Source organism: Oncorhynchus gorbuscha, linkage group LG24 (genome assembly GCF_021184085.1).
Source record: "Oncorhynchus gorbuscha isolate QuinsamMale2020 ecotype Even-year linkage group LG24, OgorEven_v1.0, whole genome shotgun sequence".
Taxonomy (NCBI): Eukaryota; Metazoa; Chordata; class Actinopteri; order Salmoniformes; family Salmonidae; genus Oncorhynchus; species Oncorhynchus gorbuscha.
Genome location: NC_060196.1, coordinates 5,407,968 through 5,435,467, shown reverse-complemented (window position 1 = coordinate 5,435,467; position 27,500 = coordinate 5,407,968). Strand labels below are relative to the sequence as shown.

General features: G+C 43.5%; 1 protein-coding gene across 1 annotated transcript; it reads left to right on the top strand.

Annotated features, from left to right (window-relative positions):
• Positions 1-682: 682 nt before the first annotated feature.
• On the top strand, positions 683-27,289 carry LOC124012025 (SH3 domain-containing protein 19-like). Its single transcript, XM_046325371.1, is given in 23 exon segments — positions 683-804; positions 909-1,135; positions 1,958-2,047; positions 9,833-9,872; positions 11,861-11,901; positions 12,265-12,304; positions 12,742-12,877; positions 13,381-13,561; positions 13,772-14,905; positions 17,014-17,124; positions 17,610-17,722; positions 18,492-18,532; positions 18,660-18,891; positions 19,142-19,210; positions 19,414-19,560; positions 20,646-20,718; positions 21,142-21,272; positions 23,080-23,094; positions 23,097-23,370; positions 24,010-24,056; positions 24,271-24,457; positions 24,882-24,991; positions 26,628-27,289. Coding segments are annotated over 22 exon segments (3,507 nt in total). The 5' UTR covers positions 683-804; positions 909-951; the 3' UTR covers positions 26,739-27,289.
• Positions 27,290-27,500: the final 211 nt, after the last annotated feature.

Below are 27,500 nucleotides of genomic sequence, written 5' to 3'. Positions count from 1 at the left end.
GTAAAACCATACAAACATAGACAACTGTGTCCACCCAAATCCTGTTCGGAGATCAACAACCATGACTGAACAGGACTGTTAACAGTGTCACCTGTTCTAAGGAGCTCTGTTGCCAGCTGCCATTCTCGTCACAGGGCCCGAGTTGGAGCAGCTATTCACCGTGTTATTAGTCTCTGTTGTAAAAACGAGGTAAACCTGTGTTCTTGGTCATGGCAGACTAAGTAGACTTCTCATAGCGGATGAGGAATTGACATTCTAGAATATGTTTATTTGCACATTGTGTATTGTGAAAAGTATATGCACAAGTATAATTTCTACTTTTTTTTAACATAAAAATACTGTCTATCCTGAACTGTATGGTTACCTGATACCTTTGTAAACAACAAACACATTGTGTATTTATTATTACCTTTGATTATTTCTCTATTTTATTTCTCTCTGCTTTGTTGGGAAGGGCTGTAGTAGGCATTTTCCTGTTAGTCTACTACACCTGTTGTTTACGAAGCATGTGACATTTGATTTGAACTGTGCCAGGTGCTGGCTAGTAGAAATAAAACAAGGTAGATGGGGACATCTAGTGCTTATAATTTGAAGTACATCTCCTGAGAAATTGCTCAGTTGACTATGAATCTTTCAGACAGTCTCAGTGGTATTTCTCTGTCTCTATGCTGTAGAGAACATATAATGTGCTTGGACTGTGTGCCAATACTCAGATATCAAACTTGGGGATTAATTAATAGATGTGCAACACCCAAAATGGGATTCAAAATACTACCTCAGCGATTTGATTTCCTAGATGCAATGGTAGGCTATACCGTAATAGGTATAGTATTAAATGTTTGTGCTTTTTGTCTATGCTTCACAATAGATATAAAAGTCAGCCTTCATGTTTTTACTCATGATCAAAGGTGTGATGAAGACTTGTCCTCTGGAGGTCGACTTTAGGCAGCCATGTCAAAACCAAACGATCATCGTCAAACACGGTCAGAGGCTGGTTGTGGTGAGTCAGACCATTCTGCTGTAAACGAGTGGTCTTCACTGGCTAACTGTTCTTTGTCTAACAAGATAATACCTGTGGAACTACCAAGCCCCAAGGAGACGACGTGGGAGACGGTCTTGTCTTCACCAGAGTCAGGTGCGAGTCACTCACTGGTGGTGCAACAGGGTGGGAGGAAGAGTTCGTACAGTATGGAAATCAGATTACCTCGAAGAGAAAAATATACATTTGTATATCTAATCATTACGTCTAGCTTGAATAACTACAACATTTGTTTTTACACAACTCAACCCAGTTAGTAGGCTAATATGTAAAGTAGTAGGCTGCCTTTTCATTTGTATGTGCTTCAACAAAAAAACAGTATCTGCCTGTCTCTGCAAGCCGTAACATGTAATGAATGACTAGCATCATCACTATGGGCGGCCGTCTGGGTATCTATGGTCAAATAGCGGTGCTTTGGGTGTTTAAAAAAATGTTTTATGGATAACATACGCACAAGAGGACACTGTGACCACTCATTCCGTTTGGCTACAATTCTTTGTGTTCGGGTCGCAGTGGTTTTACTCAGATATTCTGGTGAGGAGAGAAACTTTTGTTGCGGTCTGTCAACTCCACTCCACTCAGTTGTTCTCAATTCCGAGACACCATCTCCGTTTGTGATACCACTTTTGCCAGACAATTCAGTTCCTGTTGTTGACATTCGGGTCGGGCTACTGTCGGTGCGGACAAGGTAGGGAGCTATAGCCTAACTACCCCTCATATTCTACAAAATTACATTAACACAAACACAGTTGTAGAAAGTTATACTCTCTGACCGGCGTAGGCCTACTTCAGGTTTTCTCAACTCGTAAAGACCCAATTTTACTCACCAGCCGAGACTGTTCACAACACACATTTAATTAACCACCTCAGTCAATACTTTTTTTAATGACACGGTTCTAATTTGCCGGAAATTACCAGGCGCCGCAGTGTTCTCGTCTCCTATGGCTGAAGCAAGAAGAGAAGAGGAGGAGGAGTTGAGGGATATACGGAACCGAAATCAAGCAACAGGTATGTCCACAATCTATCGTCAACGTCTTGTAATTTTGTTACAGAGTCTCCTGAAGTAGGCTACATGTGTTTGACACTTCGGGGTAATATAATTTCAAAACGTGGACTTTTACCTTTTTAACCCATGGACATGACAACTTGGAACAGTGTTCCATCATGAAACATATGGTTAAGTGTGTAGGAAATGATACAATTTAGCTGAAAATGTAATTCCTATAACTTATTGTTGTGAAGCAAATGTTACGCAATTCTACAAATTGTTCCATTCCTTTGAGCTGAGATTTTTTTGTTGTTGGTAGTTTTGAAGCTACTAATTTCCAGCAATTATATGCATTTTCCCATGGCTAATGGTGTGTTTCTCTGCTCAAACATTATAACAAAATCAATGGGCATGTAACCTGAATGCCCAGTTTTTCAAAAATTATATTCTCCCTCACTGTCTAGCTTTTATTTGATTGTTAGTTCTCATATGATATTATTAAAAAATATAAATAGTAAAATATATTTTCTGCCTGCTTTCTATCTGGTTTTGATTGTTTAAATTGACACAAACTGTTTTTCTATCTGAAAATTACTACTTCAGATGGTAGAGTCCAATCAACAAGATCATCTAGAATGCTAACTGTTCTTGTAGACTTCCTGTCATTGCACTAACACTAGTTAGCATTGGCTCGTACAACTACCTTTAACTTCCTTCATACTTGATGCAGAGACATACAATGGTATCAACGATTTTATTCTGTTGCAGCTAGCGATTTTCCTAAATGAATCATTGTTCACATAAAAAAATCCAAGAAGTATCTATGTAAAAAAATATATATATATATATATATATAGTACACAAACCTGAGTTTGAAAACCCTTGCTCTCTCACTTCTCTCATGCCTTCTAGCAACAAATCAGTTTCTAGTGATATATAGAAATAAACCCTAGTTCTGTTCTGCACCATTACAGTATCTAGCTGCTATGGTTGACACAATGCCCTCACTACGTCATTCAGTGAAAGTATACTTGTATACAGCAGCTGGTAGCAACTACCTGTGTGTATCAGATACAGCAGTCAGTAAACAGTGCTACAACCACAAGGAAATGGTCTGGGAAACTCTGCCAGCCAGACAGGAAGGAAGGATGACACAACAAATTGTACATCTCCTGACACTTAAAATATTCCTCATCTCATGCCAGACAAGCTGTGTCATTTGGTGCGAACTGTGTTGCTGGAAATGTATTTGAAAAACCACTGGCACTTGGCAGACAGGTTGATCCTGTTAATTTTGGCTCTGTATATTTTTGCTTTTGTCGTTTAATTTCCTGATGAAATCACCTCTAAAATGTGTTCATATTCATATCTCTTATGCCACACAATCTTTATGTAGATCAAGAGAAAGGGTTGTAAATGAATACATGTATGTAGGCTTTATCCTGGACTTCCTGATGGGCCGCCCCCAGTTGGTAAGAGTTGGCAAAAACACTTCTGCCAAGGCTGATCCTTAACACTGGGGCCCCTCAGGGGTGTGTACTTGGGCCCCTCAGGGGTGTGTACTTAGTCCCCTCCTGTATTCCCTGTTCACACACGGCTACGTGGCCAAACACGACTCCAACACCATCAGAGAACTGGCAGTGTGGTGCCAGGACAACAACCTTTCCCTCAATGTGAGCAAGAGAAAGGAGCTGATCGTGGACTACAGGAAAAGTACGGCACGCCATTAACATCGACGGGGCTGTAGCGGAGTGGGTTGAGAGTTTCAAGTTCCTTGGTGTCCATATCACCAACAAACTATCATGGTCCAAACATAACAAGACAGTCATGAAGAGGGCACGACAAAACCTTTTCTCCCTCAAGAGACTGAAAAGATTTAGCATGGGTCCCCAGATCCTCAAAAGGTTCTACAGCTGCACTATCGGGAGCATCCTGATCGGTTGCATCAATGCATGGTATGGCAACTGTTCAGCATCTGACCGTAAGGTGCTACAGAGGGTAGTGCGAATGGCTTAGTACATCACTGGGGCCAAGCTTCCTGCTATCCAGGACCTATATAATAGGCGGTGTCAGAGGAAAGCCTGTAAAATTGTCTACCGCATGGCAAGACAATTGCCCCCATAGATTACCTCAACTAACTTGTACCCCTGCACACTGACTTGGTACCGGTGCCCCCTGTATATAGCCATGTTATTCTTATTGTGTTACTTTTTATTTTAGTCTACTTGGTAAATATTTTCTTATCTTGAACTGCACTGTTGGTTAAGGGCTTGTAAGTAAGCATTTCACGGTAAAGTCTACACTTTACCGTACCGCATGTGGCAAATAAAGTTTGATTTGATTTTAGTCATTGCGTTTGGTTAACTATTTTACATTTCAATGGCTGTTGGTATATTGAACTTTCCCTCACCTTTGAATTCTGGTTCTAAACATGGTTCTATGCCGAGTGATTTCCAATCTAACAATGTGTTTGGACCCATAGAATGGTTAGACCTTCCTAGTGTAATTGGGGGAGAATTAAGCAGCAACACCTGTTGAGCAAACACCTGACATCCAAGTAAAGACACACCCTACCCAACACAAGCCTCCATGCCCAGTGTGTTAGTTCAGGTCTGGGTTAACTGCAGCTGTCTGTATTGGGAGATCAGGCTGATCTCAGACATGTGTTCTGTTATAATCTCCACCCGGCAAAACCAGAAGAGGACTGGCCACCCCTCATTGCCTGGTTCCTCTCTAGGTTTCTTCCTAGGTTTTGGCCTTTCTAAAGAGTTTTTTTCCTAGCCACCGTGCTTCTACATCTGCTTTGCTTGCTGTTTGGGGTTTTAGGCTGGGTTTCTGTACAGCACTTTGAGATATCAGCTGATGTAAGAAGGACTATATAAATACATTTGATTTGATCCTATGGACAGGTGGGTTGACTGTGTAGAGAGTGATGGAACAGGCGAACATGAACTGTTGTCTTGTAACTTGATAATGGTGCCAACTGCCAACTCTACTGCACATGTGTGTAGGCTAGCTAGGCTATATCATATGAAGTTATTTGTCACAAGCTGAGATTAGCCTATTAAGGCTTCAGTATATGCTTGTCACTTCTTAAGAGTAATATACATTATCTCATATGCCATGCACCGTATGATGCCATATGTTATCATTGATGATTACTTTGTGCATACTGTTCTTCATCTGCATTTTCAATTGGCCAAAGTTTAATCTCCTTGCATTGAGCAAGATCTCCGTTAGGCTGTCATCTCCCCCAAACATCCATCTTTGACATCACCTAATCATGTCTTGACATGGATAGAGCGCTCCACATTCACAATGTTATGCTTTTATAGTCGTGGACATCTGTTCCACTTTGACTGTTTTATTATTCCAAGCAGTGTGTGTGTGTGTGTGTGTGTGTGTGTATAATTTATATATATAACTTAGACCCCCTCATCTCTGTCCCTCTCACCCTCGGGTGGCTGTAGGAGTATGGAGAAGGAGAAATTCATATTTTGTCTTCCTTTGAAGAATTGTGTCTCTCTTAGCTGAGGCTTATCACTTAATACAAATCCAACCATCATTAGTATTTGGCAATTAAACTGTCTATTTCCAAAAAGGCATATTAGATTTTAATTGACTCGTTCCATTTTTGTCCCGTTGTAAAATACTAGCTTCCCCACTCGACATCGACAAATTCATTACTTATCAATTTGACTCCACATGGAGGCAGCCCAATGACAGCTGTGAAATAACTCTTTTCTTTTGTGTGATGAAAAGGCTCTCAAATATTAATGTGGAGCCTGTTTCCCTTGTAGCAAATGAGATGTACATATTAATGTACTGTAGAGCCTCAAGAGAGAAAATAGATGTGCAGTGCACCAAAGCTGGTGTTTCAATGTCACCCAGAATGCTTCACTCTTTCTGGCAGATAGTTTATCAGTGATTAACGATAATAATGATAAATTGATGTTCAATAATTGACACAATATACTTCTACTGGCTAGTCCAACTGACCTGTATTCATAGTGCTTCACATGGGGGGGGGGGTTGCAAAACAAGTATGAAAGTGTATACACTCACTACTGTATTTCACTCTGCATGAGAGCGTCTGCTAAATTAATACAATTTAAACAAATGTATTTCTGCCCGATAGTTTATCATTGATTAACATAATAAAAATATGTTCAGTAATTGACACACAATATTGACTTGGTTCCTTATTTCTACTGGCTAGTCCAACTGACCTGTCTGGTCCACGGGTTTGACTTCCTACAGAACATCTCTCAGAACTGACCCACAATGGCTCTGGATTGGACACGGTTAATGTGCAGCTGTTGCGTTCACCCATCAACCCACTTACCCAGCCATTAACCCCCAGCCCACCCTAAATCATTTGAAACACTCCCTTTGAGAATGTATAGGGAAGACTTTGAATCTACCCTATGAGGACATCAGTGTCTGTTCTGCCTGTGTGGGAAGTAGGATCCAAGGATATGAAAACCCCTGGAAGTCTTATGGGGTTCTGGGAAGAAGCAGAGATTCTTGCCCTGTATAAATAAACCCAGAATATGAGAGATCACGTTCCTGAACATGCCATGTTACTGGGGTTGGGATATAGAGGAAGATGCTTCTTTATGGACTGACTAGGGATGGGAACTAGCTCCTTGTCTCCACACTGCTGTGCCTTCATAGCCTAGACCCACCGTCCATGGGATGTAACCTTACTTCTGACCTCTCTGGTTGGTTTGAAGTCCTGGGCCTAGCTTCCATATTAAGAGAGGCTTTTTTTCTACACTCCCTCTTACCACTTGTTCTTTACAGAGGGCTGCCCCAGTTCTGAGTGATATTAGCATGTGTCATAGTGAGTTGTTTTGTGGTGTTTCTGTATGGGTTCCCTTCAATGGTTATTATTGTAGCTGGTCTTTTAGCAAGCAAATCAGCTTAAAAACCATATCTCTGTTTCTTTTCTCTTTAGTGAGTTAGTTGTTTTGCATCCTCTCTTGTTTTGTTGCTTCTATTTGGTGTTAAAAATGATATTTATTTCATATTCAATAGGCTATTAATCTTATATTTTTTATTTATTTGTTTATTGTGTAATTGTCCATAACCTGTCGTGGGATATTTACTATTAAAAGCCCTCTGAAGGAGGAGTCCATGACCTGGCAAATGTCTCTCTCCCACCACTCAGAGAAAGAGGGTTGAGCCTCTTCACCAGCAATAATAAGTATCTAATGAAAGTACTTCTATGGATAGAGTGCTTTTCTGCCTGGTTTCCACAGCTATATCTTATCTAAAATAAAAGTTAAGGTGTGTTTCATAATGGTCGCACGACCTGCTGAGTGGCTTCTAGAAAAGAGGATATGTTATAGCTCAGTTGGTAGAGAATGGCGCTTGCAACACCAGGGTTGTGGGTTCGACTCCCACGGGCGGACCAGTACGAAAAAGTATCCAAAGTCGCTTTGGATAAAAACGTCTGCTAAATTACTAAAATGATGTGGCACTGTGTCCGGATGTACTATCTATGATGGATTGGAATAGAGTAACAGTTGACTCCACCTTCTAATCCAGCAAAGCATAGTCCCACAGTATGCCAAGGTTTTTAATATGTAGCCTACTTCCTAACACTAATGTAGACCGATGACCAAATAATAGAGCTATGCATGTTCCCAGAGCAGGGAGTGGTGCTACAATAGGGAAATACAAGGATCTGGCCAACAGAGATGTAGCGTCAGAATGGGTGTGCCCACCATTAACACCCTGCCAATAGGGAAGATGGACAGAAAGACACACAGTACTGTGCTCTCTCTGACAGAGGAAGACATGTTGATTTGATTCTGTTAGATAAACACAGGTGTTGGGCTGGAACAAACCCAGAACAACCCTTATAATAACATAAATATGCACTCAATGACCTAGTTCAGTTGGTAACAAGCAACGCCAGAAGAAAGCCTGGCATATTTGTATTTTGTGTGAACTGTGCCTTTTTAAAATCAGACCAGAGGGTCATTTGTTTTGTAGTGTTTCATCAGTAGAGCAGGAGAGTGACAGTAGAGTGGTACTTCCTGAATGGCCACATTCCATTTGATGACATTGGCCAAGTCAACACACCAGCCAGTAGGGAGAGAGTGAGACCCCTCCCCTTTCTCTGTTGTCGTTCGTGGTCATGGAGTTTGTTTCTTTACACAGCAACACACAGCATGGAAAAGTAGGGAGGGACTTGAAGGAAATAATACACACCATTTTGGGGGACATTTGTGAAATGTGTTTAAAACGTTAACAGGTAGGAGCATCTCTTGTTGCTATGTTTCGCTGTGAGATTATGTTGTTGTCAGTACAATTCACAGTAGGTTATCGACAATACTTTCAGCGGGGATTTTGCTCTGTATTCCAACTGACAGCTCGGTAACTTGTAAATGAAGCGCATGTTGAATATTGAAAATCCACTAGATATTGAATCCTATTCGTTGTTCCATTGCAATTGCCTTTGACCAGTGTGTGTATGGCATTGTATCTACTGGTATGTAAATGTCAAACGATTTCCTCTTGGAAAACCTCTCCCCATTCTGACTTTGTCACTGTAACTGAGACAGGTAAACAATCTCTCACAGACCAAAGTGCAAAGAAATGTGTGAAAATGTCTCTGAGGATTTGATTCACTAACAAACTGTTACTTCCTTTTTTGTTTCATAGTGAGGTAAAAATGTTACAATTACATTGTAGTCATTTAGCAGACACTCCTTTCCAGAGCAATTTACAGTTAGTGCATTCATCTTAAGATAGCTAGGTGGGACAACCACAGCATATTTTTCCTCAAAGTAGCTTTCAGTAGAGTCCGTAACATAAGTTTGAGGCAGAGGCATATGGCAGATAGCAAGTGTGACATTGTAACCGTATTATACTGGTTGTAAGAGAATGAGGCGATGGCGTCAGGTTTTTAGCAGGATGCTAACAAAAATGAGCATCAAAATATTAAGATGACTTAATGCATGATTTTTAACACAAAGGGATCCTAATATCCTCATATGACCTACTTTTCTGATTTATTTGAGTTCTTATGGTGCCAAGGCCTCATACACTCATATACTGTAGTATAGTCAAATGAATGTAAATGTTTGCTTCGCTGCTGTGCTCTGTGGACCACTAGCCAGTCCACCTCCTCAGAGAGCTCCAGTCGTGGCACTCAGTCAGATCATCATCTATTGTTTGAGTCTGAAAACCTGGTCACTGGTTGAAAGTGAAGGAAATAAATAATACAGGTAACTCATGTGTATTGTATGACTTTGAACCTGTGATCACTGATGGAGCCGACAGACATGGCAGCTCTGCTTCCAGCTCCTAAGCAATTTTGCAGTATTTCGTTTTTTGTTTGTTATTGTTGTGTATTATTAGATATTACTGTGCTGTTGGAGCTTGGAACACAAGCATTTCACTACACCCACAATAACATCTGGTTTTCTTTGAGATTGTAGCTATACAGATCATAGAGGTAATGTCTGGTTTGATGAAATAAAGATGAGAGCATTAACAAAACAATTATTTGTGCTTAGAAATGGTTTTGTTTTTTCAAATGCTTTCGCTATTTGCATGTCAATGTCATTCTTTGTAACTGGTTGATCAAGAACAGACTAGAATGTCGAGCCGGCTGAATGTAGTTGTTCAAGTGTTTGGACGGCAAGAAGGTATGCAAAGCCCATAGTTATTTTGTTCACTTGTCCTGTGTCGTTGTACCTGCAGCTTGCTTTGTTTGTGTACAAAATGAGGGTATTTTCTTAGTTAGAAATTGAACTTTCAAATGTGACACTGGTTACTTTTCTTTTCAGATCGAACAGAGAGAAATAAGTCTGAGGCTCTTCATTCCAGGTAAGTTATCCATATCATTGAATTACATATTGAGCCTTTTCGATGTGTATGTCTTGCTCAATACAGATAATGAAACGTGTTAATACTGTGATAATGTTGCACGGTCCAGTGTAAACACTGGGTTGTTCCAGCTCTACCTAGCCACCTCTGTTGCTCCACGGCTCTGTCAGGACTGCAGTGGCCAGAACACTGTCTCTTTAACAGGCAGCTCTGCTGAGGGAGAGTTGTGAATGGTGCAGGGTAGCAAACAATGCGCTGATCCATCCTCTTTGACAGACGGTCGGACACTGTGTCCACTGTGTCCGAAGGTCAGAGCTTTTTGAATGGGGGACCAAGCCACACGGACTCAGTTGTTGACGCCCCCAGAGCCAAGTTGGTTACCGTCCAGGGTTAGGGTCAATTCCATTTCAGTTCAGTAAACTGACTCCAACCCTGTAACCCTTCTTTCAAAACATGGTATACCCTACCTAGATAACTCATTAAAACTCAGCACCTTTTCAATGTCTTCCAATCCAGGGTATTGACACAGAAGGAGGCTGGTGGGAGGAGCAATAGGAGGAAGGGCTCATTGTAACTGCTGGAATGGAATAAATAGAACGGAGTGAAACGGTTTCCAGATGTTTGATACGTCAATTTATTCCATTCCAGCCATTACACTGAGCCCGTCCTCCTATAGCTCCTCCCACCAACCTCTTCTGTTAAAGTACAGCAAACGTCAACGTGTTCCAATACAAACCTTTTTTTGTTGTTGATTGTTGATCAACTATTGGACGTTTAACCTCTATTGTTCTATTTGTTTATGGTCTAATCGTCCTAATTATCCACGTAGTGCGGGGGGGGGGGGGGGGGGGGGTGTTGCTGTCTTCCTCTCCAGATGGTTTATATCACATCTCCAGTTCAGTTAATGAGCAGGATGTGTTGAAGGTGCTGGGCCTGTGGGGGTCTGGTCTGGATCCTGTTCACAAGACCCCGTTCCGTTGAGACTGCGTAGTTGGCCCTTCTGGGAACATATTCTGGCACAGCCTGGGAGGGGTGCGGTGTCAGCTCCAACACTACACTAGTCAGGAAGTCAGATCAGACCTGGGAATACAGATCAGCAAGAGGGGTGGTTATATTGCAGAAGTGCACTTTTGGACACCACACTGGGCTTGGTAGATGTCTGTGGTGGCCGGAGGAGGAGGAGTTAGACTGGGGGTATTTCTGAGTCATTGTTACAGTACCAGATGGGCGATGCCGAAGGATATTCAGTGGATTGGATCTGCGTCCTGCTGCGTTTTTAAGGGTTTTCTGGAGAGGGATTGTGGAAAGTTGCAAGCGGGGTTGAACTCTTCAAAGGGCTTGCTTTTTAATGATTGTCCTCTTTCTTGTGCCGCCGTCTCTAGTACTTGTCTCATTCTCACTCTGATTACTGGCGTATAACAGGCGCATGTACCGGAGGCAGGCTCTTCTTTTGGTTGCAGTATGCAGCGGTAGCTGTGTTGTGTGGATTGGAGTTGATGATAGAGTGAGATAGAGGATGTGGCCGTCCCAGTGGCAACTGCAGTGCAGAGAGGACCACTGCAGCTAAAGAGGTTTGATGCAACTATCAGCGCTGTTGTTATCCTCCTTTTGGTGTTACTCTGCACTTATTCAGGTCTTTTAGAGGTCAAGGGGTATATATTATCTATTTTACTTTATCGTATATGAAGTCTAGGCAACCTATGGGTGACAATTAAATGTTTTCAAATGTCATTATTGTCAATGTCATTATACAATTATTTGCTGAGTGTGTAATTTATTTTTGTTGAGAATTCCTCTGTCCTGGTTCAAGCCTATAAAGGTGGCTGGTTGGCTTGTGGATAATTAGCACTGTCTGTCCAGTGTCGTAGTCCGGTGGAGTTTGACTGTTGCCAGCATTATACTTTGCTTTCTCAGGTTGTATAAATGTAAGAAATCTTATTGTCCAGTCAAACTCTCCTCTCCTCATTGGTCACTCTTCTCTCTTCCAGCCAAGGACCTCTGTCCTCAATACGAGCTGCCATCAAGCGAAGTGAGTTTCTCATTGTTGAGTTTGTCCATTATTTTGTATATTCTCATACTTTTATATTGTACCTAGCATGATTAAAGTCTGTCTATAGCAGAGGAGGCTGGTGGGAGGAACTATAGGAGGATGGGCTCATTGTAATGGCTAGAATGGAATGGAATCAAATGTGGTTTCCATACATTGATGTGTTTTACTCTGCTCCATATATTCCATTCCAATGAGCCCATCCTCCTCGAGCTCCTCCCACCAGCCTCCTCTGGTATATAGCTATTGTACATGATTGAATCCCCCAAGTGTTTTTTTTGTCTCTTTCAATTCATTACATATCAGATTGAAAGAGATTAATTTCCTGTAATTTTTGTCCCACAGCGAGAACCAGCACCCAAAGTGAACAGACCAGAGACAGAAGGTAAAGTAAACAGAGGAGTTTCATAATCCATGGTCTGTCTGTAGCTCTCTGATTGAATACAGTTCTACTCTCATTATTCCAAAAATCAAACCCCAAATGCTTCAAGGTAAAGTGCACCGTGGCAAAGAACTTGTGCTCTACAGTGCAATACACATTTTTCATTTGAAACGTACTGATTATTTATGTTGACTTACAGTCCTCGACTCAACTGGTGAATAACCATTAAAGAAAGTAATATGGTCTATAAAATGGCATATAAACAAAAACAAAGTTATGGCCACAATATGGTGTTCAAAAAGCTATATAATGATTTATGACAATTGATGGCTACATATGGCTTTGTGTCAACATACGACAAGTGTCAACAGTCTGTTGCATGTCAGGTTTGGTTGAGGCAGTCTACTGTATTGTGCGTAATGGACTTGTTTGTCTTTCAGACGTCCAGAGATCACCATCCTGTCAGCCGAGCCGTTCGCTGCCAACGGCTGGTTACCAGGGGCTTCTGGGGGATTTACGGCAGCCTTGCCTCCCTCGCAGCCCATCTGGGGAGGGAGCATCCAATCAGATACCCAGGTACTGTTTATTTAACTAACATCAGCCTCTAATACTAGGGGAGACAGCAGGGTGTGTGTTCTTGGCCTGTTCACAGTTTGGGTGTGTTTCTGCATGGATTTTAACTTTTACCATTTTAACCTTACCATGTTCCTGTGTCTTTCACAGTTTTCAGTGTAATGTTTCAGATTAACAACTTTCGAAGCAAACATAATTTATCAGTGAAACGAGCACGGCAGGTTCTGCATGTTGTGCTACTAAAGGACGTCAATGTAGGACGGTAGCAAGCTTGCATGTAGAATACAAGTTGTAATAATCACACCGCTACACATTTGCTTGGTCAACGTGTGTGTGTGTGTGTGTGTGTGTGTGTGTGTGTGTGTGTGTGTGTGTGTGTGTGTGTGTGTGTGTGTGTGTGTGTGTGTGTGTGTGTGTGTGTGTGTGTGTGTGTGTGTGTGTGTGTGTGTGTGTGTGTGTGTGTGTGTGTGTGTGTGTGTGTGTGAACCTTCTCTCTCGTGTCTTAGCCACCGCCATCCTATGACCAGGTGATCAAGGAGAAGACCCAGGAGACCGTTGTCCCGCTGACCGCCACCCCCCGGAGATCCACGACCATTGCCACGCAGACCGACCCTGTGGAGGACGACACCGCCGCTGGCCCAGAATGCACTGCATCCTCACAGCCAATCGAGAAGAGACAGTCTACAGGTGAGGCTTGTGAGAATGAGAGTGATGGTTACAGATGGGTTAGCTGACAACGTCACAAACTCTATAGTTGGCAAATATCATATCATTGTATTACCACGACTAAAACAATGTAACGTCACTTTTTAGTCAAAGTTTTCATTCGTTTTTTTTATACATCTAAGTGGTGTGAGTATAGTCTAAATGTATTGTTTATAATCTCTTGCTTCTCAGTGAAAATAAAGCCAAAAAAACCACCAAGGCCATACTTACCCAAGCCTTTGCAAAGTGACTCTACCACTGCAATAGCTGTATCTGATTCTGGTCTTATCCAAGTAGATGCCACAGCCACTAACACTAAGAACCAAACTGACCCCAAGTCAGCCGCAGCCCAACCCAGCCCAACAGATGCCAGCTGTGCAATCCCAAACACCCGGTCTCTCTCTCCATCTGTTTCTGTACAATGGGATGGGCCAATAATACCTTCTGAACCCAGCACTATCACTACGTTCTTAGAACCTACAGTCCCCTCCTCATCAGTCCCAGTAGCCACTGAACGTCCCATCCCGCTTCCTCGTTCCAAATCCTGCAAACAGACAATCACAGAGGAGGTCAAAGTTCAGACTCTGGTCAGGCTCAGTGACAGTGGTTCCAGCTCTGTAGATGACACAGCAGTCGAGGCTCCTCCCTCGGGGAAGTACCTACAGGAACTATTAGATGTGTTTTGTCCCGTGGACCAATGCGCCCAGAACACTAGTGACGCTAGTGACAATCAGACACCAACTGACGTGAGCGACCAAAGCCAGGAAGGTGACGAGGACGGTGACATGGCCGCCCTTCACAGCCAACGTAACATCCGGGCCCGGATCCAGGCTTTTGAGAGCCAGGAGGGCGATGGGGAACCAGAGTTCAAACAACCAGAGCCTCTACCCAGGAACGTGCACCTCAAACCCCCTGTGATTTCAGCCAAACCAGCCCCAGCCCTTGCCCCCAAGCCCTCAATCAAGAAGCCCAGTAATGGCAATAACTACCAGGGGGCAATCTCCATTTTCTCCACTCCCTTTATTCCTTCCATCCCAACCCCAGCACCCAGACCCATGCTCCACAGAAAACCTAGTATAGTCCCAGAACCAAAAGAACCAGAACCAGAGGCTCCACCCCCCGCCAAGACAGCCCTACTTTCCCGGTCGCGGCTCTCCATAGCGGCCAGAGCCAAGAACCTCTTCCCCCAAGAGGAGGATGAACCCAGGTTGGTACCTCCTATTTCTCCAGAGAAGCCTCGCAAGGAGCCGCTGGGCCTCAACCTCAACAACTCAGCCTCCATCACCACCACAGAGGCAGTGAATGAATACATGGACAACCCCACGAGTAAGTACAGCAGCATGCATTTCACCACTGACTTAATTGGTTAACTCAGTAGTATAAGTGTTCTAAGTATAGTTAAAATACATATCAGCTCATTTATAACCTCTTTATCGATACTACATTTCAAAAAACGTCCCTAGCCTGCAGTTTTTTAAATTTATTTAAATGTATTTATTTTTGTTTGTTTTTTAATTTTATTTCACCTTTATTTAACCAGGTAGACCAGTTGAGAACAAGTTCTCATTTACAACTGCGACCTGGCCAAGATAAAGCAAAGCAGTGTGACAAAAACAACAACACAGAGTTACACATAGAATAAACAAACGTACAGTCAATAACACAATAGAAAAATCTATGTACAGTGTGTGCAAAGTAGTAAGGTTAGGGAGGTAAGGCAATAAATAAGCCATAGTGGCAAAATAATTACAATTTAGCATTAAACACTGAAGTGATCGATGTGCAGAAGATGATGTGCAAGTAGAGATACTGGGGTGCAAAGAGCAAAAATAAATAACAATATGGGGATGAGGTTGTTGGGTGGGCTATTTACAGATGGGCTGTGTACAGGTGCAGTGATTGGTAAGCTGCTCTGACAGCTGATGCTTAAAGTTAGTGAGGGAGATATAAGTCTCCAGCTTCAGTGATTTGTTCCAGTCATTGGCAGCGGAGAACTGGAAGGAAAGGCAGCCAAAGTAGGAGTTGGTTTTGGGGATGACCAGTGAAATATACCTGCTGGAGTGCGTGCTACGGGTGGGTGTTGCTATGGTGACCAGTGAGATGAGATAAGGCGGGGCTTTACCTAGCAAAGACTTATAGATGAGCTGGAGCCAGTGGGTTTGGCAACGAATATGAAGCGAGGGCCAGCCAACGAAAGCATTCAGGTCGCAGTGGTGGGTGGCATATGTGGCTTTTGCGACAAAACGGTTGGCACTGTGATTGACTACATCTAATTTGCTGAGTAGTGTGTTGGAGGCTATTTTGTAAATGACATCGCCGAAGTCAAGGGTCGGTAGGATAGTCAGTTTTACGAGGGTATGTTTGGCAGCGTGAGTGAAGGAGGCTTTGTTGCGAAATAGGAAGTTGATTCTAGATTTAATTTTGGATTGGAGATGCTTAATGTGAGTCTGGAAGGAGAGTTTACAGTCTAACCAGACACCCAGGTATTTGTAGACTTAGTATTCTAAGTCAGAACCGTCCAGAGTAGTGAAGCTAGTCGGGCAGGCGAGTGTGGGCAGTGATCGGTTGAAAAGCATGCATTTAGTTTTACTAGCATTTAAGAGCAGTTGGAGGCCACAGAAGGAGTGTTGTTTGGCATTGAAGCTCGTCTGGAGTTTTGTTAACACAGTGTCCAAAGAAGAGCCAGAAGTATACAGAATGGTGTCGTCTGCGTAGAGGTGGATCAGAGAATCACCAGCAGCATCATTGATATATATATACAGAGAAAAGAGTCTGCCCGAGAATTGAACCCTGTGGCACCCCCATAGAGACTGCCAGAGGTCCGGACAACAGGCCATCTGATTTGACACACTGAACTCTATCTGAGAAGTAGTTGGTGAACCAGGCGAGGCAGTCATTTAAGAAACCAAGACTATTAAGTCTGCAGATAAGAATGCGGTGATTGACAGAGTCTAAAGCCTTGGCCAGGTCGATGAAGACGGCTGCACAGTACTGTCTTTTATCGATGGCAGTTATGATATCGTTTAGGACCTTGAGTGTGGCTGAGGTGCACCCATGACCAGCTCAGAAACCAGATTGCATAGCGGAGAAGGTATGGTGGGATTCGAAATGGTTGGTTATCTGTTAGAAAGGCAGGGCAGGATGGATATTGGTCTATAACAGTTTGGGTCTGGAGTGTCTCCTCCTTCAAAGAGGGGGATGACCTCGGCAGCTTTCCAATCTTTAGGGATCTCAGACGATACAAAAGAGGGGTTGAACAAGCTAGTAATAGGGGTTGAAACAATTGCGGCGGATAATTTTAGAAAGAGAGGGTCCAGATTGGCATTAAAGGTTTTAAACAATGCTTAGAATTTGTCATATAGTCCTAATGCAGGACATATATGTTGACAAAAAATAGAGGAGTCAACACTGGCCGTCTCTGTCTCTCTCTACAGACTATATCCCAGTGAACCCTGTGTGTAGTGATGTGGGCGGCGGCAGCTCCTTCAGCAGACAGACTGTAACCAGAAGACCCACCACCATTAGAGTGCCCAGTAAAGGAAACCGTGAGTCTAGTCCTCCTGCTCTACTCTCTGAGTAGTGAGTGATGTGGCTCCATATCCACATATATATGACCTTATATAAAGGTCCTCTGATCTCCATCTCCACCCAAAATAAAAGATTTTGACATAACCAAATGATGGATTAGATGCTGTTGATTTATTTTTGCTGGCGAGCCATTTTCTCAAACAAACTGTAGGTGTGGATGTTTGAATGTGCGTGTCTGTGCTTTGGTGTCTTAGTGAGTGTGTACAGTCGACTTCTGATAAGGGAGTCAGTTAATCCGAATTTCAATACTTTATTTACTTCGACACGTAGTTTGAGTATGTGCATGTTCCATCTCAGAGCGTTCATTCATAGCAACACCAAGCCATTGAATTAGTGCAAAAAATACAATGATTCCAAACCTTTTGCATGAATTAAGAGTTGACTGTATGGTTTGTACAGTACAGTGTGTCCAGTCGAAAACGTTGACTGTTTTCTCTCTCAGTGTTCGATGGGACTTTGGACAACCCTCCTCCTCTCCCTGCACAGAAGCCTGTAGGGTCACTGCCATCCTCCATGACCCGTAAACAAAGCATCTCAACCCGCTTCCCCTTTCAGGTAAGTGCTACCACCTTCCTTCCCCATATAATTCTCCCAACAGAAGCACTATTGATCCACAGTAGGCTACCTAGATTCTCTTCTACTACTAGAAAACAGGAAATACAAGAGATTACTGACATAGTTCTTCCTCCACACCACCGTGATACTGCACTCTCTCTGGTGAAGCCAGAGCCAGTCAATAGATCCCTGCCCAGCTTGGCTATGACATAACTGGGCTTTTGTGCAGCAAGAAGGCTTAGCTAAAAGGACATAAAAATGGAAGTCAAGGTGCTACTTTGTAATTTTCTTCAGCGTCACTCACGATTATCTAGTGTCAGTTTATTCATGGTGGTCTGAAAACCAGCCCTGTCAGAAGCAGTGCTAAACTAGCCTGACAAACCAGGCTTTTACCTGGCCACCGCCAACATTCACCTCCACCTGCGGTTGGTTCTCAACCGCAGACCACACAAAGGGGCCAGTGTAGTGTGAACAATGAATGACTAGTACTGTACAGCTAGCTGTTAGCAGTGGCTAAGGAAGGGCACATTGAGCAGTCATTAACTCGGTTGCTATGGTTGCCCTAGTTGCTGAGCGCTGTGTTGGTAGTAGGCGTAGGAAGTCTGTTTTGTTCAGGGGAGGTCATTCAATCCCATGTGGTGTTAAATGTGATCTGGGAGAGATTAGAGAAGTACCCTGGTTGTCATCCATTCACATCTGTTTCTAGACTGCCACGTTGCTTCCTTGAACATAATAGTAACAACCTTTTCTCTGTTGATTTGAACTGTAGGAGTCCTTTGATTCTGAGCCCATACCGGGCCTCCCTCCTCGGTCAGTAACATCACATTGTGGGTCATTTTAGGGGATAAAGAGGGGTAAAGATCCATTGATAACATATTAGATACAGTCCTAGACACATGGCTTTAATTAACTTCATACTGCTGTTGATCTCTTCCAGGCCTGGTGGGGCTAAGGTCCTCCCTCCTCGCCCACCTCCAGCAAAAGTAGGCCCAGGAAGGCCACCCCCGGCCCGGATAAATGGTCCACGTCAATCCCTCTCTACCCGTAGAGCACCAGCTTCATCAGCAGCTCCATCACCCAAGCAGCCCCAGGCTCAGAAGCCCAAGAAGAAGGGACCTGTGCTTCCCCCCAGGCCCAACCCTGGCCACCGTCTCTACAACCAATACACGGTGAGAGCTTAAGAGTTCCCACCCTGCTCTGCTGCAGCCCCCAAGGCAGCCTGCTCTGCCCCTGCCCCCAAGGCAGCCTGCTCTGTTGCTGCCCCCAAGGCAGCCTGCTCTGTTGCTGCCCCCAAGGCAGATCCATGGTGGATTTCAGTGGAACTGTTGTGTACTGTAGTTGTGGCAAGTGTCACATAGTGTATGTTTATGTTTTCTGAATGTTTTCTGAATGTTTTCTTTGTCATGTGTGTTTGTCTAGCTTGGACTTCCCCACGGAATAGCAGAGTTTGACTACAGTGGGAGAGACACAGGGGAACTCTCATTCCAGGTAAATCACTGTCTGCATGTGTTGGATGTTTTGCTTCTAGCAACAACAAGAACATGTTACTGACTACTGTATTTAAACCTGATTTGATCACTAGTTTTATGGATTTACTTATTTCACCTTACTGTTTTGTAATACATGTTTTCTTTAAGGAAAATACAATTTAGTAGAAATGAATATCAAATGCTTCTTGATTTTCCCCACAGAAAAATGAGTTGCTGCTGCTGATTGAGCAGCTCGACCACAAGACCTTTGAATGTCAAGTGGGAGACATCCGGGGCCGAGTCCAGAAGTCTCACATGAAAGTCATCACTCCTCTCTGCAGTGCCCCAACTAAACCAGCTCTGTCACAAGTAATGTCTTCAACAATTTACAATGAGCTGTCAATCAAAACATGTCTGCCCGCTTACTTTCCAGGCAACTTGGCCACCCCCTATTTAGTTTGGCCACCCCCTATTTAGTTTGGCCACCCCCTATTTTGTTTGGCCACCCCCTATTTTGTTTGGCCACCCCTATTTTGTTAGGCTACCCCATATTTAGTTTGGCCACCCCCTATTTTGTTAGGCTACCCCATATTTAGTTTGGCCACCCCCTATTTTGTTAGGCTACCCCATATTTAGTTTGGCCACCCCCTATTTTGTTAGGCTACCCCATATTTAGTTTGGCCACCCCATATTTAGTTTGGCCACCCCCTATTTTGTTAGGCTACCCCATATTTAGTTTGGCCACCCCTATTTTGTTAGGCTACCCCATATTTAGTTTGGCCACCCCCTATTTTGTTAGGCTACCCCATATTTAGTTTGGCCACCCCATATTTAGTTTGGCCACCCCCTATTTTGTTAGGCTACCCCATATTTAGTTTGGCCACCCCCTATTTTGTTAGGCTACCCCATATTTAGTTTGGCCACCCCCTATTTTGTTAGGCTACCCCATATTTAGTTTGGCCACCCCATATTTAGTTTGACCACCCCCTATTTTGTTAGGCTACCCCATATTTAGTTTGGCCACCCCGTATTTTGTTTGGCCACCCCGTATTTAGTTTGGCCACCCCCTATTTTGTTTGGCCACCCCGTATTTAGTTTGGCCACCCCGTATTTAGTTTGGCCACCCCCTATTTAGTTTGGCCACCCCCTATTTAGTTTGGCCACCCCCTATTTAGGTTGGCCACCCCCTATTTAGTTTGGCCACCCCCTATTTAGTTTGGCCACCCCGTATTTAGTTTGGCCACCCCCTATTTTGTTAGGCTAGTCAAACTCAATAGGAGGTAGCCAATGTTTAGTATATCTACACCAATTGGTTTTTATTTATTTGTAGCCACATAGGAACTTTCCTTATGAACGTGGATTATTTTTTTAGTTTAGTTTGGTCTCTAAATCCCTCTCTTGTAAGTGTTTCTGTAAATTTCACATAATACTGGATGTGTTTTCTCTTCTTACAGGGTGTCAGCACAGTTGGGTCTCGTAGAGGCAGCAGTGGTCTGCAGGTGCAGGTCCTCCATGACTTCACCCCAGGTACAGAACAGTACCTACTCTGGCACACTGACCACCACAACACACAACCTAACAAGTCTCCTATGTCCTATACTAACAAACACGTTGGCTGTTGGACTGTACACCTTACAATATTTTAAGTAATTTATTAGATTTTAATCATGTCAAATAAATTCCAATATGGCTGGCATGCTTTTACAGCTGTTTTGAGTTCCCCCAAACATGTCCACGCCATGTAACTTTTAGAATCTAGAATCTAGAAGAAAAAAGTGTTTACAGATTTGAATCACCTCAAGTAATTTGCAATATGTCTGGCATATATTTATTGCTTAGTTGTTTTTCCCTCAGCAATTGATATCCACAAAGTAGAGTTCATGCTAGAGTTTGTGTTGTCAGTTGGTGTAAGCAGTGGGATTTGAATGACATGTGTTGTATCCTATCCAGAGGGTCCAGGGGAGCTGGGTCTGAGGGAGGGGGATGTGGTGACCAATGTGGAGCAGGTGGACAGTGAGTGGTACCGTGGCTCCTGTAGAGGCTCCTCTGGCTTCTTCCCTGTCAGCTATGTCAAAGTTATGGTAAGACTTCAGTCAATGTTTCAGCTATAGAGATAGCGCTGGTTTCCAAGATTCAGATTAAGCCTACTCCTGGACGAAAAACTGTTCAATAAAGTCTCTATTAAAAGTCTTTTGTGTGAGAAACCAGCCCATAAAGTGATCTACAGTGGGGCAAAAAAGTATTTAGTCGGCCACCAATTGTGCAAGTTCTCCCACTTAAAAAGATGAGAGGCCTGTCATTTTCATCATAGGTACACTTCAACTTCAACTACAAAAATCCAGAAAATCACATTGTAGGATTTTAAATTTATTTATTTGCAAATTATGGTGGAAAATAAGTATTTGGTCAATAACAAATGTTTATCTCAATACTTTGTTATATACCCTTTGTTGGCAATGATAGAGGTCAAATGTTTTCTGTAAGTCTTCACAAGGTTTTCACACACTGTTGCTGGTATTTTGGCCCATTCCTCCATGCAGATCTCCTCTAGAGCAGTGATGTTTTGGGGCTGTTGCTGGGCAACACAGACTTTCAACTCCCTCCAAAGATTTTCTATGGGGTTGAGATCTGGAGACTGGCTAGGCCACTCCAGGACCTTGAAATACTTCTTACGAAACCACTCCTTCATTGCCCGGGGGGTGTGTTTGGGATCATTGTCATGCTGAAAGACCCAGCCACATTTCATCTTCAATGCCCTTGCTGATGGAAGGAGGTTTTCACTCAAAATCTCACGATACATGGCCCCATTCATTCTTTCCTTTACACGGATCAGTCGTCCTGGTCCCTTTGCAGAAAAACAGCCGCAAAGCATGATGTTTCCACCCCCATGCTTCACAGTAGGTATTGTGTTCTTTGGATGTTGGATGTGTTCTTTGCAACTCAGCATTCTTTGTCCTCCAAACACGACGAGTTGAGTTTTTACCAAAAAGTTATATTTTGGTTTCATCTGACCATATGACATTCTCCCAATCTTCTTCTGGATCATCAAAATGCTCTCTAGCAAACTTCAGACGGGCCTGGACATGTACTGGCTTAAGCAGGGGGACACGTCTGGCACTGCAGGATTTGAGTCCCTGGCGGCGTAGTATGTTACTGATGGTAGGCTTTGTTACTTTGGTCCCAGCTCTCTGCAGGTCATTCACTAGGTCCCCCCGTGTGGTTCTGGGATTTTTGCTCACCGTTCTTGTGATCATTTTGACCCCATGGGGTGAGATCTTGCGTGGAGCCCCAGATCGAGGGAGATTATCAGTGGTCTTGTATGTCTTCCATTTCCTAATAATTGCTCCCACAGTTGATTTCTTCAAACCAAGCTGCTTACCTATTGCAGATTCAGTCTTTCCAGCCTGGTGCAGGTCTACAATTTTGTTTCTGGTGTCCTTTGACAGCTCTTTGGTCTTGGCCATAGTGGAGTTTGGAGTGTGACTGTTTGAGGTTGTGGACAGGTGTCTTTTATACTGACAACAAGTACAAACAGGTGCCATTAATACAGGTAACGAGTGGAGGACAGAGGAGCCTCTTAAAGAAGATGTTACAGGTCTGTGAGAGCCAGAAATCTTGCTTGTATGGAGGTTACCAAATACATATTTTCCACCATAATTTGCAAATAAATTCATTAAAAATCCTACAATGTAATTTTCTGGTTTTTTTCCCCCTCATTTTGTCTGTCATAGTCTTTTTAAGTGGGAGAACTTGCACAATTGGTGGCTGACTAAATACTCCCCCCCCCCCCTCCCCCCCCCCCCCCCCCTGTATAGGATGTATACAAATGAGTCCAGCTATTTAATGCTTTCAATGTGTTTTGATTATGATTTTTTTTTCTCTATTCAGTCAAATGCAGCAACACTGACCAACACAAAGAAGGCAAGGCCCCCCCCCCTGCAACAGTCAGTGGACCAAGGTGTGTGGCGCGGTTCGACTTCGAGGGTGAGCAGAGTGACGAGCTAACCTTTTCTGAGGGAGACGTGATTCAGCTAAAGGAGTACATGGAAGAGGAGTGGGCGAGGGGACAGATAGGGGCCCACACTGGAATCTTCCCCATCAACTTTGTGGATATCATAGAAGATCTTCCTCCTCCGCCACAACCACAGCAATCATTCCCCACCAAGATGGCACTACCTGGTAGGACTTTTAATTCAAGGCCCACTTCCTAGTTTGAAATGGAATATACTGTATATTAAATGACATATCACAGACGGGGCCTTTAAATCATTAAGGAACCTCTGCTTGAGATGTGTGTCCCTATCTTGACATTGTAAACATAATCAGAGAATTGGAGACATAGGAATTTTCCCACGGAAGTTCATGTCGTTCCGACATGCTGTATCTGAGGTCATAGTGTAAAGTCAAAGGTGGCCAGGCCACAAACACAGTGAAATATTTATTCTTGGCACGGGGGATTTTAGCTGTATCGTCACATCCTGTACCCCTATTGCAGTTTATCCACCAGTACAAAAGTTTCTCTTGAACTAGTCTACAGTGAACAGCCTCCATCTCTCTCGTAATGTGTAGGCTGATACTTCCCTCTGCGGAATGTATGGAATCTGTGCAACATGTTTAAATCAGGAGCTCTGTGTAAGCCCCTGTACGAAGACCTTATTATTAATACGCTACAGCTCACTCTGTGTGCTGCATGTACTTCTCACTGGCTCTAGCAGTGTACTAGTGTACGCCCACACACTCATTCCCCATTCAGTTTTATGTTCAGCAACTGTCAACACAATATGCTTTCTATCTGAATATCGCTACTGCATTTCTCAGGCATGGTTTCTTCAACCAAGACCCAAGAGGCTGCCAAACCCATACAGGTATGGTTCATGTGGTACCGTTACCAGTCTACATAACAACATAACACAAACTAACGTCACGATACAGGTGTGTCAGTGTCTGGTGTTTGGCCTTAGCTGTAGTCTGGGGTAGCCTAATGACGTCTGTGTGTATATCCAATGATTAATGATTGTACTTGTGTATGAGACCCGTGAGTACGAGAGTGTCCACTGACATGTATATCCCTGTCTATAGTCTGGTTCGTCAGGAGTGGAGTGGGCCGTGGCTCTGTATGACTTTGTAGGCCAGGCAGAAGAGGAACTGTCCTTCCAACAGGGAGACCGTATCCTGGTCACACAGCATGTAGACGCCGAGTGGTGCTCTGGAAGGCTTAACGGTAGAGAAGGATTCTTCCCCACAGCCTTCGTAGAGACCAGCTCAGGTAATAATAGGGCATTCTTATGGCGCCATCTTATGGTAGGAGGTGATTTTATCTGCTTGATATATAAATCTAGGAGTTTTTATATTTTTTATTTAATTCAAATAACTTTACCGGGGTGATTGACACATGACAAAAAACAACTACTGATACATTAAACTTAAAACCCAGTTTGAATAGGCCTATATACCAGAGGCAGGTGGGAGGAGCTATATGAGGATGGGCTCATTGTAAATACTGGATTGGAATTAATGGAACGGAGTCAAACATATGGTTTCTGTATGTTTGATACAGTTCCATTAATCTTTCAAATGAGCGCATCCTCAAGGCTCTTCCCACCAGCTGCCTCTGACAGATATTCCTGGACTACTCAATAGGGCAACATAGGACATTTAAGGTACTGATGATTCCCTTTGTCTCTGTCCAGGCAACTCTCCAGTGTTGGACAGACAGCAGAGTGTGACTAATGGAGAAGGAAGCAGAGGGAAAGCACTGTTCGACTTCACAGCTGAATGTGATGAGGAGCTCTCACTGAAGGTATTTCTGTCAACATTCAATAGTTAATTACTACAAAAGAGTTAACATTCTGTTTATTACAATCAACAGTCGTGTGTGTGTATATATACACTGCTCAAAAAAAATAAAGGGATCACTAAAATAACACATCCTAGATCTGAATTAATTAAATATTCTTATTAAATACTTTTTTCTTTACATAGTTGAATGTGCTGACAACAAAATCACACAAATTATCAATGGAAATCAAATTGATCTACCCATGGAGGTCTGGATTTGGAGTCACACTCAAAATTAAATGGAAAACCACACTACAGGCTGATCCAACTTTGATGTAATGTCCTTTAAACAAGTCAAAATGAGGCTCAGTAGTGTGTGTGTGTGGCCTCCACGTGCCTGTATGACCTCCCTACAACGCCTGGGCATGCTCCTGATGAGGTGGCGGATGGTCTCCTGAGGGATCTCCTCCCAGACCTGGACTAAAGCATCCGACAACTCCTGGACAGTCTGTGGTGCAACGTGGCGTTGGTGGATGGAGCGAGATGTGATGTCCCAGATGTGCTCACTTGGATTCAGGTCTGGGGAACGGGCGGGCCAGTCCATAGCATCAATGCCTTCCTCTTGCAGGAACTGCTGACGCACTCCAGCCACATGAGGTCTAGCATTGTCTTGCATTAGGAGGAACCCAGGGCCAACCGCACCAGCATATGGTCTCACAAGGGGTCTGAGGATCTCATCTCGGTATCTAATGGCAGTCAGGCTACCTCTGGCGAGCACATGGAGGGCTGTGCGGCCCCCCAAAGAAATGCCACCCCACATCATGACTGACCCACCGCCAAACCGGTCATGCTGGAGGATGTTGCAGGCAGCAGAACGTTCTCCACGGCATCTCCAAACTGTCACGTCTGTCACATGTGCTCAGTGTGAAGAGCACAGGGCGCCAGTGGCGAATTTGCCAATCTTGGTGTTCTCTGGCAAATGCCAAACGTCCTGCACGGTGTTGGGCTGTAAGCACAACCCCCACCTGTGGACGTCGGGCCCTCATACCACCCTCTTGGAGTCTGTTTCTGACCGTTTGAGCAGACACATACACATTTGTGGCCTGCTGGAGGTCATTTTGCAGGGCTCTGGCAGTGCTCCTCCTGCCTCTCCTTGCACAAAGGCGGAGGTAGCGGTCCTGCTGCTGGGTTGTTGCCCTCCTACGGTCTACGACTATTCCTCCACGTCTCCTGATGTACTGGCCTGTCTCCTGGTAGCGCCTCCATGCTCTGGACACTCCGCTGACAGACACAGAAAGCCTGCAAGACTCCGTCTCATGCTACTACTATAGTGAAAGCACCGCCAGCATTCTAAAGTGACGAAAACATCAGCCAGGAAGCATAGGAACTGAGAAGTGGTCACCACCTGCAGAACCACCCTAACCTAACCACAATGGGGGTGTCTTGCTAATTGTCTATAATTTCCAATTGTTGTCTATTCCATTTGCACAACAGCATGTGAAATTTATTGTCAATCAGTGTTGCTTCCTAAGTGGACAGTTTGATTGACTTGGAGTTACATTGTGTTGTTTAAGTGTTCCCTTGATTTTTTTGAGCAGTGTATATACATACACACAGGTACTAGGCCTACAGTATAACTTTCCTTTCTCTTGCTATAGGCGGGGGATATCATCACCAACGTGGAGTCCATTGACGATGAGTGGTTCCTGGGAGAGTTGAGGGGGAAGCGAGCGTTGGTGCCTAAAAATTATATGCAAGTGCTGGCATGAGTAATCTACCCTTAACAAAGACACTGGGGAACTACTTTGTGTCCGTGGTTTCATCATGAATAATGTCTTTTGAACTATGGAAATATGAGAACCTGAAAGATGACTATTCCAAAGTGCCGTTTTGCCCCACTGGACTGCAGTACTCTACTTTGAAGCTTAAAACTACATTGTCCGGTCAATCTCCCACAGAAAGCTATTGGGTGTTTTTAAAATAGTATGTATTAATGTGAAAGGATCACTTTATTTGGATAGTATGACCACATACAGATGGACTATCTGCTGATAAGCAACTGCTTGAAGGTTACGGTAAGGGTTAGGGCTAGTTGAAATGTTACTGATAGAGCATCTACAGATGGACTACAGACTATCCAAATAATGAAATAACTTTATGACGATGCATCGGAGAATGGCTGGCTGTAACATGCATTCATATGAAGTTCCTGCCACAAAACCTTTACCATCTTTGTTCTAATCCAGATATGCAGTATTTAACATGTTGACCACACCATTGCACATTAAATAGATCTGTTGTAGTACAATATTTCCTCAAACTATGAATTGTGGTTCTTACAATACTGCATGTATGTAGCCCCCTAAAGGCCTTTTCTGGTGGCTAATTGTGCTCAAATGCTCAGCTGGTTCATGACTTTTTTTTTTTGACTTCCATGAAGTCAATTCTCCTTAACAGGGTCATTCATAAAACTTTGAGGAAAGTGTCAAGGTTTGACATTAAGAAAAACATTGGTTAAGCTTAAACAGTGA